At 64.6% G+C, this 10,980-nt stretch overlaps 1 protein-coding gene across 6 annotated transcripts; it reads left to right on the top strand.

The window, feature by feature from the left end:
- The first annotated feature begins 2,349 nt into the window (after positions 1–2,349).
- On the top strand, positions 2,350–10,020 carry SLC8A2 (solute carrier family 8 member A2). 6 transcript variants are annotated; one of them, XM_068401593.1, is made up of 7 exons: positions 2,350–4,091; positions 5,533–5,636; positions 5,717–5,734; positions 7,040–7,164; positions 7,254–7,353; positions 7,824–8,099; positions 9,644–10,020. In XM_068401593.1, the coding sequence occupies exons 1-7, from the start codon at positions 2,554–2,556 to the stop codon at positions 10,018–10,020; spliced, it is 2,538 nt and encodes an 845-aa protein (XP_068257694.1). In that variant the 5' UTR covers positions 2,350–2,553. The 6 variants fall into 6 exon arrangements, with proteins under 6 accessions (XP_068257694.1, XP_068257698.1, XP_068257696.1 ...); XM_068401597.1 differs by having other exon boundaries at positions 2,449–4,091; positions 5,533–5,627; positions 5,717–5,746; XM_068401595.1 differs by having other exon boundaries at positions 2,449–4,091; positions 5,717–5,746.
- Positions 10,021–10,980: the final 960 nt, after the last annotated feature.

Below are 10,980 nucleotides of genomic sequence, written 5' to 3'. Positions count from 1 at the left end.
TTAGGGTAAAACCCCCCAAATCTCCTCTTTTTTAGGGTGAAATCCCCCAAATCTCCCCTTTTTGGTGTAAAACCCCCCAAATCTCCCCTATTTTGTGGTAAAATCCCCCAAATCCCCCTTTTTTTAGGGTTAAACCCCCCAAATCTCTCCTATTTTGGGTTGAAACCCCCCAAATATCCCCTTTTCAGGGTTAAACCCCTCCAAATCTCCCCTTTTTAGGGTTAGACCCCCCAAATCTCTCCTATTTTGGGGTAAAACCCCCCAAATATCCCCTTTTCAGGGTTAAACCCCTGCAAATCTCCTCTTTTTTAGGGTAAACCCCCAAATCTCCCTTTTTTGGAGTAAAACTCCCCAAATCTCCTATTTTTTAGGCGTAAAACCCCCAAATCTCCCCTTTTTTTGCGCGGACCCCCCCCCAACCCTCCCCTATTTTGGGACCCGCCTCCACTCGCTCGCTCCCACCGGGAAAAGGATTTGAAACGTCTCCGAAACGGGGGGTTTTGGGTTGTTTTTCCTCAATTTGGCTGATTTGGATGTAAAAAAATGATCATTTTAGGGGAAAAAAAAATCTCTTCGTCCCCCCCCCAAAAGCATCTCCCCCCCCCAAATTTGGGGGGATTTTTACCCCCCCGACGCCTTTTTGGGGTCCCCGCGGTGCTTTTGGGGTGTCTCAGCTCTGGGGGGGGGGTAAAAATCCTCCAGGAAGTTTGGCCAAAACCGGCGGTTTTTAACCCAAATTTCACTTTCGCCTGTTGAGCAACAGGGGCAGGATGGGGGGGGGGGAGCGGTTTGGGGTCACCCCATAGATCGGGGGGGGCTGGTGGGGGGAGATTTGGGGGGTAAATCGCTGGGGGGGGGGGGCGAGATTTTCCCCCCGTCCCCAATTAAAGCTAATTAATGTAATTAATGTTTTGCCCAGACGCCGTTAATGAAGGCGGCGGCGTTAATTACAGCGGTGGGGAGGGGGAGGCGCCGGCGCCGCTGCCCCCCAAGTGGGGGGGGTGGGGGGCGGCTCAGTCCCCCCCGCTGCCCCCCAAGTGGGTCCGGGTGTTGGGGGGGATCCTGTGTGGGGCTGGATGAGGGGATGGGGGCGGTTGTGGGGCAGGTTGTGGGACAGGGGGTGACCCCCGGGTGGGGGCGGTGGGGGGGGAGTGGGGCAGCGCAGTGGGGCTGGGGCAATGGGGCTGGTGCTATGGGGCTGGGGCAGTGGGGCCATGCAATGGGGCTGGTGCTATGGGGCAGCGCAGTGGGGCCGGTGCTATGGGGCTGGGGCAGTAGGGCTGGTGCTATGGGGCAGCGCAGTGGGGTGATGCAGTGGGGCAGCACCCCACGCCCCACACCCCCCCGTGGGGCTGCCGGGGGGTGCCGGGGGGGGCTGTGGGGCAGCCCCGGCCCCTGGGGGAAGTTCGGGGTCCCCCCCCCGTTCCCAGCCGCCCCCCCCCCCGCCCCGTTGCCATGGGAACCACGCGGTTGCCGGGGCGGAGCCGGGAGCGCCCCCGCACCCCCCAGCCCCCCCCGGGGCCGCGGGCGGCGGCTGCGCCCCCCCCCAGCCCCACGGATCCGCATCGCCCCATAACCACAGCCCCCAGCCCCACGGATCCGCATCGCCCCATAACCACGGCCCCCAGCCCCACAACTGAGCATCACCCCATAACCATGGTCCCCCACCCCATTGCTGCATCCCAGCCCCACAGCTGCATCCCGGCCCCACAGCTGAGCATCACCCCACAACCATGGTCCCCCACCCCACAGCTGCATCCCAGCCCCACAGCTGAGCATCACCCCACAGCTGTATCCCAGCCCCACAGCTGCATCCCAGCCCCACAGCCACGGACACCAGCCCCACAACTGAGCATCACCCCACAACCGAGCATCACCCCACAACCATGGTCCCCAGCCCCACAGCTGCATCCTGGCCCCAGAGCTGCATCCCAGCCCCATAACCATGGTCCCCAGCCCCACAACTGAGCATCACCCCATAACCATGGTCCCCAGCCCCACAGCTGCATCCCAGCCCCATGGCTGAGCATTGCCCCACAGCTGAGCATTGCCCCATGGCCACGGTCCCCAGCCCCACAGCTGCATCCCGGCCCCACAACCATGGTCCCCGGCCCCACAGCTGCATCCCGGCCCCACAACCATGGTCCCCGGCCCCACAACCATGGTCCCCAGCCCCACAGCTGCATCCCGGCCCCACAACCATGGTCCCCAGCCCCATGGCTGAGCATCAACCCATGGCTGCGGTCCCCCGCCCCACAGCTGCATCCCGGCCCCACAGCCCTGGCCCCCAGCCCCACAGCCGCGCCCCCTCTCTCCCGCAGGCGGTGACCCGGCGCCATGGCGTTGGTGGCCCGGCGGGCGGCGCTGGTAGCCGCGCTGCTGCTGGCCGAGCCCTGCGCCCCCGAGGCGACGGCCACAGCGGCCCCCAGCGATGCCAACGGGACGTGCCAGGGCTCGAACCGCTGCCAACCGGGCGTCCTGCTGCCCGTGTGGCAACCGGACAACCCGTCGTTGGGCGACAAGGCGGCACGCGCCATCGTCTACTTTGTGGCCATGATGTACATGTTCCTGGGGGTGTCCATCATCGCCGACCGCTTCATGGCATCCATCGAGGTCATCACGTCCAAGGAGAAGGAGGTGACCATCACCAAGGCCAACGGCGAGACCAGCGTGGGCACCGTGCGCATCTGGAACGAGACGGTCTCCAACCTGACCCTCATGGCGTTGGGTTCTTCGGCGCCCGAGATCCTCCTCTCCGTCATCGAGGTGTGCGGGCACAACTTCCAAGCGGGCGAGTTGGGGCCGGGCACCATCGTGGGCAGCGCGGCCTTCAACATGTTCGTGGTCATCGCCGTGTGCGTCTACGTCATCCCCAGCGGCGAGAGCCGCAAGATCAAGCACTTGAGGGTCTTCTTCGTCACGGCGTCGTGGAGCATCTTTGCCTACGTCTGGCTCTACCTGATCCTGGCCGTCATCTCGCCGGGCGTGGTGCAGGTGTGGGAGGCCCTCCTCACCCTCGTCTTCTTCCCCGTCTGCGTGGTCTTCGCCTGGGCGGCCGACAAGCGCCTCCTCTTCTACAAGTACGTCTACAAGCGCTACCGCGCCGACCCACGCAGCGGCATCATCATCGGCACCGAAGGGGACTTCCCCAAGGGCAGCGAGGCCGACGGCGGCTTCCCCCTCCCCGAGCGCCGCGAGGCCGAAGGCTCCGCCACCATCGCCCCGACAACGGAGGAGAAGGAGCTGGATGAAAGCCGGCGCGAGGTCATCCAGATCTTGAAGGACCTCAAGCAGAAGCACCCCGAGAAGGAGCTGGAGCAGCTGGTGGACATGGCCAACTACTATGCCCTCCTCCACCAGCAGAAGAGCCGGGCGTTCTACCGCATCCAGGCCACCCGCATGATGACGGGGGCCGGCAACGTCCTCAAGAAGCACGTGGCCGAGTTCTCCAAGAGGTCCTCGACCCTCCTGGAGGTGCCCTCGGACGCCGAGGAGGAGCAGTGCAGCAGGATCTTCTTCGAGCCGTGCCTCTACCACTGCCTGGAGAACTGCGGCTCGGTGACGCTGGCGGTGACGTGCCACCAAGGGGCCGACGCCAACCACACCTTCTACGTGGACTACAAGACAGAGGACGGCTCGGCCAAGGCGGGCTCGGACTACGAGTACAGCGAGGGGACGTTGATCTTCAAGCCGGGCGAGACGCAGAAGGAGCTGCAGATCGGCATCATCGACGACGACATCTTCGAGGAGGACGAGCACTTCTTCGTCCGCCTCCTCAACCTCCGCGTGGGCGACGCCGAGGGCATGTTCGAGAGCGACTCGGCCGAGCACCCCAAAGGGCGGCTGGTGGCCCCGGCGGTGGCCACCGTCACCATCTTGGATGACGACCACGCCGGCATCTTCGCCTTCCAAGAGCGGCTGGTGCACGTGAGCGAGTGCCAAGGGGCGGTGGAGGTGACGGTGCTGCGCGGCTCCGGTGCCCGCGGCACCGTGCTGCTGCCCTACCGCACCGTGGAGGGCACGGCCCGCGGCGGCGGCGTCCACTACGAGGACGCAGTGGGGGAGCTGGAGTTCCGCAACGACGAGACGGCGTGAGACGAGACGCGGCCGCGCGCGGGGACCTTCCGTGGGCAACCTGTGCATGGCCAGCCCTTGCGTGGTCAACCTGTGCATGGCCAACCCTTGACTGACCAACCCTTGATTGACCAACCCTTGATTGTCCAACCCTTGAACACCCAACCCGTGCATGGCCAACCCTTGATTGTCCAACCCTTGAACACCCAACCCGTGCATGGCCAACCCTTGATTGACCAACCCTTGATTGACCAACCCTTGATTGTCCAACCCTTGAACACCCAACCCGTGCATGGCCAACCCTTGATTGACCAACCCCTGATTGTCCAACCCTTGAACACCCAGCCCGTGCATGGCCAACCCTTGATTGACCAACCCTTGAACACCCAACCCTTGAACACCCAACCGTTGCGTGGCCAACCCTTGCACACCCAACCCAACCCTTGCGTGGCCAACCCTTGAACACCCAACCCTTGCATGGCCAACCCTTGCGTGGTCAACACTTGCGTGGTCAACCCTTGCGTGGTCAACACTTGTGTGGCCAACCCTTGAACACCCAACCCTTGCGTGGTCAACCCTTGCGTGGTCAACCCTTGCGTGGCCAACCCGTGCGTGGCCAACCCTTGAGCACCCAACCCTTGCTTGGCCAACCCTTGAGCACCCAACCCTTGCGCACCCACCCCTCACCTCTGCCCCCCACTCCATCACTCCCCCACCCCCAGGTAGCCAGCTTGGGGGCACCGTGAGTCCCCTGGGTGTGGTGGAGGTGGTGGTGATGGTGATGATGGTGGTGTTGGTGGTGGTGGTGGTGGTGATGGTGATTGTGGTGGTGATGGTGATAATGATGATGATGGTGATGGTTGTGATGGTGACAATGATGGTGTTGGTGTTGGTGGTCGTTGTGATGGTGATGGTGGTGACGGTGGTGATGATGATGATGGTGGTTGTGGTGATGGTGACAATGATGGTGTTGGTGTTGGTGGTCGTTGTGATGGTGATGGTGGTGACGGTGGTGATGATGATGATGGTGATGGTGGCGGTGGTGGTGATGGTGGTGGTGTTGGTGGTGATGATGGTGGTGGTGGTGTTGGTGGTTGTGATGGTGTTGATGGTGATGATGGTGGCGGTGATGAAGGTGATGGTGATCGTGGTGGTGGTGGTGATGGTGGTTGTGGTGGTGGTGATGATGGTGGCGTTGGTGGTGATGGTGGTGGTGATGATGATGGTGATGGTGGTGGTGATGGTGATGGTGGTGATCGTGGTGATGATGGTGGTGATGATGATGGTGGTGATGATGATGGTGGTGGTGGTGGTGATGGTAGTTGTGATGATGGTGGTGGTGATGATGATGATGGTGGTGATGATGATGGTGATGATGGTGGTGGTGGTGATGGTGGTGATGATGATGATGATGGTGGTGGCGTTGGCGGTGATGGCGCTGTCCCCCCCCCCGCCCAGGAAGACGCTGCAGGTGAAGATCGTGGACGCGGAGGAGTACGAGAAGAAGGACAACTTCTTCATCGAGCTGGGGCAGCCGCGCTGGCTCAAGCGGGGCATCTCGGGTAGGGCGGGGCCTGGGGGGGCGTGGCCCGGTGGGCGTGGCCTGGGCGGGGCTCTCACCATCTCCTCTCCCCCCTTGCAGCCCTCCTGCTCGCCCAAGGTAGGAGCCTTCGTCCCCTCCTCCTCGTGTCACCTCCCCGGGCCCTGTGCCACACGCGGTGTCCCCACGCCGTGTCCCCATGTCTCCATGTCATGTCCCCATGTGGTGTCCCCACGCCATGTACCCGTGTCCCCACTCCGTGTCCCACACCACGTCCCCACACCACGTCCCACATCGTGTCCCCACATCATGTCCCCATGCCACATCCCCACACCATCTCCCCACACCACATCCCGGGTCCTACGCGGTGTCCCCACGTGGTGTCCCCACACCACGTCCCACATAGTGTCCCCACTCCGTGTCCCCACACCATGTCCCCACACCACGTTCCCACGCCACATCCCCACTCCGTGTCCCACATTGTGTCCCCACACCATGTCCCCACACCGTGTCCCACACCGTGTCCCCACTCCACGTCCCCACTCCACGTCCCCACTCCACGTCCCCACACCATGTCACACGCGGTGTCTTCACTCCATGTCCCCACGCCACGTCCCCACACCATGTCCCATGCCCACGTCACCACACCGTGTCCCCACTCCATGTCCCCACACCACGTCCCACTCCGTGTCCCCACTCCGTGTCCCCACGCCATGTCCCCCACCACGTCCCCCACCATGTCCCACACCATGATGTCCCATGCCATGTCTGCACGCCGTGTCCCCTCTCCACGTCCCCACACCATGTCCCACACCGTGTCCCACTCCATGTCCCCACTCCATGTCCCCATGCCACGTCCCACATCGTGTCCCCACACCACGTCCCACTCCACGTCCCCCTTCTGTGTCCCCACTCCGTGTCCCACACCACGTCCCACATCGTGTCCCCACACCATCTCCCACACCACGTCCCCATGCCATGTCCCACACCATGATGTCCCATGCTGTGTGCCCCCACGGTGTCCCAACTCCACGTCCCCACACCGTGTCCCCACGCCATGTCCCACACCACGTCCCCACACCGTGTCCCACACCATGATGTCTCATGCCATGTGCCCCCACGGTGTCCCCACGCCACCTCCCACTGTGGCGTCCTCCCGTGGTGTCCCCATGCCACGTCCCCACTCCACGTCCCACATTGTGTCCCCACACCATGTCCCCACACTATGTCCCCACTCCACGTCCCCACTCCACGTCCCCACTCCGTGTCCCACATCGTGTCCCCACACCACATCCCCACTCCGTGTCCCCACGTCATGTCCCACTCCATGTCTCACACCATGATGTCCCACACCATGATGTCCCACACCATGTCCCCCTGCGGTGTCCCCACGCCACTCCGTGTCCCCCCGCCGTGTCCCCGCAGCGGATGGTGACCGCAAGCCCTCGGCGGAGGAGGAGGAGGCACGGCGCATCGCCGAGATGGGCAAACCCGTCCTGGGCGAGAACTGCCGGCTGGAGGTCATCATCGAGGAGTCCTACGACTTCAAGGTGACCAGCGGGGACAGGGGACACGGGGGGGGACACGGGGAGGGCCATGGGGACGTGGGGGACATGGCCTGGCGCCCGTCCGCCCGCAGAACACGGTGGACAAGCTCATCAAGAAGACCAACCTGGCCACGGTGATCGGGACACACTCGTGGCGGGAGCAGTTCCTGGAGGCCATCACCGTCAGCGCAGGTGGGACCCCACCGCCACGTCCCCCCCCGGGGTCACCCGGCCTCGGCCAGCCCTGGGGACAGCCAGCCCTGGGGTCACCACCGTGGGGATGCCACCATGGGACCACCACCATGGGGCTTCCACCATACGACCACCACCTTGGGGCGACCACCATGGGGCGACCACCATGGGGCGACCACCATGGGGCCACCACCATGGGACCACCACCATGGGACCACCACCATGGGGCCACCACCATCCAACCATCACCATCCAGCCAACACCATGGGACCACCGCCATTGATCTACCCCCCTGATGATGCCACCTTGGGGCCACCACCATCCAACTACCACCATTGATCTACCCCCCTGGTGATGCCACCTTGCGGGCCACCACCCTGGGGCCACCACCGTTGCTCTACCCCCCCGGTGATGCCACCTTGGGGGCCACCACCCCGTTGCCACGTCCCCCCGTGCCGGTCCCTCTGCAGGCGAGGAGGAAGAGGAGGAGGAAGGGCGCGAGGAACGTCTCCCTTCATGCTTCGACTACGTGATGCACTTCCTGACGGTGTTCTGGAAGGTTCTCTTCGCCTGCGTCCCCCCCACCGAGTACTGCAACGGCTGGGCCTGCTTCGGCGTCTCCATCCTCCTCATCGGGCTCCTCACCGCCCTCATCGGCGACCTGGCCGCCCACTTCGGCTGCACCGTTGGCCTCAAGGACTCCGTCAACGCCGTCGTCTTCGTCGCCCTCGGCACCTCCATCCCCGGTGGGCGGGGGGGGGACAGGGGACAGGGAGAGGGGACAGGGGACAGGAGAGGGGATGGGGACAGGGGATGGAGGACGGGGACAGGGGGACAGGGGACAGGGGACAAGCGACGGGGTGATGGGGACAGGGTGACAGGAGAGGGGACAGGGGGACAGGGTCATGGGGACAGGGTGATGGGCACAGGGTGATGGGAGAGGTGACATGGGACAGGGAGAGGGGACAGGGAGAGGGGACGGTGGATGGGGACAGGGGACGTGGTGATGGGAGAGGGGACAGGGACAGGAGAGGGGATGGTGACAGGGGGATGGGGAGAAGGGGACGGGGGACAGGGGATGGGGGATAGGGTGATGGGACAGGGGACAAGGGACATGGGACAGGGGATGGGGTGACAGGAGAGGGGATGGTGACAGGGGTGATGGGGACAGAGGAAAGGTGACATGTGACAGGGAGAGGGGAAAGGGGATGGGGGACAGGAGAGAGGACAGGGACAGGGGAGGGGGGACAGGGGACAAGGGACAAGGGACAGGGTGATGGGAGAGGGGACAGGTGACAGGAGAGGAGATGGTGACAGGGGTGATGGGGACAGAGGAGAGGGGACACAGGACAGGGGAGAGGGGACAGGGAGAGGGGACGGGGGACAGGGGATGGGGGACAGGGACGGGGGACAGGGGGATGGGGGACAGGGGGACGGGGTGATGGGGACACTGTGATGGGAGAGGGGACAGGAGAGGGGATGGTGACGGGGTGATGGGGACAGGGGAGAGGGGAGAGGGGACAGGAAGAGGGGACAGGGGACGGGGAGAGGGGACAGGGGATGGGGTGATGGGGACAGGGGACATGGGGACACATGTCCCCACACCCATCCCGACGTCCCCATGCCTGTGTCCCCACACCCGTTCTGTGTCCCCATGCCATGTCCCCATGTCCCCACGTCCCCATGCCCATGTCCCCACGTCCCCATGTCCCCATCCCCACGTCCCCATGTCCTCATGCCTGTGTCCCCATCCCCATGCCGCCATCCTGGCATCCCGATGCCCATGTCCCCATGTCCCCACGCCCATGTCCCCACACCCATTCTGTGTCCCTATGCCATGTCCCCATGTCCCCATGCCCATGTCCCCACACCCATTCTGTGTCCCTATGCCATGTCCCCATGTCCCCATGCCCATGTCCTCATGTCCCCTTCCCCATCCCCACGTCCTCATCCCCATGTCCCCACACCACGTCCCCATGCCCATCCCCATGTCCCCATGTCCCTACACCCATGTCCCTACACCCATGTCCCCATCCCGTGTCCCCATCCCCATGTCCCCATGTCCCCATCCCTGTGTCCCCATCCCTGTGTCCCCACACCCATGCCACATTCCCATACCCATGTCCCCACACCCATGCCATGTCCCCATGTCCACATCCCCATCTCCACGTCCCCACACCCATGTCCCCATGCCCATTCTGTGTCCCCATGTCCCCATCTCCATCTCCATGTCCCCATGCCATGTCCCCACCTCCCCACGACGTCCCCACGTCCCCCCATGTCCCCCCAGACACCTTCGCCAGCAAGGTGGCCGCGCTGCAGGACCAGTGCGCCGACGCCTCCATCGGCAACGTCACGGGCTCCAACGCCGTCAACGTCTTCCTGGGCCTCGGCGTCGCCTGGTCGGTGGCCGCCATTTACTGGGCGGCCCAGGGCCGCCACTTCGAGGTGCACACGGGGACCTTGGCCTTCTCCGTCACCCTCTTCACCATCTTCGCCTTCGTCGGCGTCACCGTCCTGCTCTACCGCCGGCGCCCGGCCATCGGCGGCGAGCTGGGGGGGCCGCGCACCCCCAAGCTCCTCACGGCCGCGCTCTTCCTCGGCCTCTGGCTCCTCTACATCCTCTTCGCCAGCCTCGAGGCCTATTGTCACATCAGGGGCTTCTGAGGGGACATCGGGGGGGACATGGGGGGTGGTGGCACCATGGGGGGGGATTGGGGGATCCCCCAGGGTGGGGGCGTTGCGGCACTGTGGGGTCCACCTGCATGTGGCACCTTGGGTTGGTCATGGTGCCTTGGGGTCCTCCTGGCATCTCCATGTCCTCTTGGAGTCATCCTGACACCCTCATGTCCAAGAGGGTCCCCATGTCCCCTTGGGGTCCTCCTGGCATCTCCATGTCCCCATGGGGTCCTCCTGACACCCACATGTCCCCTTGGGGTCCTCCTGGCATCTCCATGGCCCCTTGGGGTCATCCTGACACCCCCATGTCCAAGAGGGTCCTCATGTCACCTTGGGGTCCTTCTGACACCCCCATGTCCCCCTGGGGTCCTACTGCCACCCCCACATGCCCAGAAGGTCCCCATGTCCCCCTGGGGTCCTACTGCCACCCCCACGTCCCCAGAGGGTCCCCAAGTCCCCCTGGGGTCCTACTGCCACCCCCACATCCCCAGAGGGTCCCCATGTCCTCTCGGGGTCCCCATGTCCCCCCTGGGGTCCCCATGTCCCCCCTGGGGTCCTCCTGCCACCCCCATGACCCCAGAGGGTCCCCATGTCCCCCTGGGGTCCTACTGCCACCCCCATGTCCAAGAGGGTCCCCATGTCCCCACGGGGTCCTCCTGGCATCTCCATGTCCCCTTGGGGTCCTACTGCCACCCCCATGCCCCATCAGGGTCCCCATGTCCCCTTGGGGTCCTACTGCCACTCCCCTGTCCCCCTGGGGTCCCCATGTCCCCTTGGGGTCCTACTGCCACCCCCATGACCCCAGAGGGTCCCCATGTCCCCCTGGGGTCCGCCTGCCACCCCCACGTCCCCAGACGGTCCCCATGGCAGGGGGGGAGGGTGACACACGCGTGTGCCAGCCACGGCCGCTCCCCTGCACCCCCGGGGGGACCCCACGGGCACCCACGG

The sequence above is a fragment of the Nyctibius grandis genome, chromosome 5 (genome assembly GCF_013368605.1).
Source record: "Nyctibius grandis isolate bNycGra1 chromosome 5, bNycGra1.pri, whole genome shotgun sequence".
Classification (NCBI taxonomy): domain Eukaryota; kingdom Metazoa; phylum Chordata; class Aves; order Nyctibiiformes; family Nyctibiidae; genus Nyctibius; species Nyctibius grandis.
This window is presented reverse-complemented; position numbering and strand designations above follow the sequence as displayed.

What these genes read in the sequence shown, in the direction of transcription:
- SLC8A2 (XM_068401594.1), top strand. Translation starts at nt 2,554, where the DNA reads ATGATGTACATGTTCCTGGGGGTGTCCATCATCGCCGACCGCTTCATG. An exon ending in TTCCGCAACGACGAGACGGC is followed by an intron (nt 4,092 to 5,532) that starts GTGAGACGAGAC and finishes CCCCCCGCCCAG; the next exon opens with GAAGACGCTGCAGGTGAAGA. An exon ending in AGGAGTCCTACGACTTCAAG is followed by an intron (nt 7,165 to 7,253) that starts GTGACCAGCGGG and finishes GTCCGCCCGCAG; the next exon opens with AACACGGTGGACAAGCTCAT.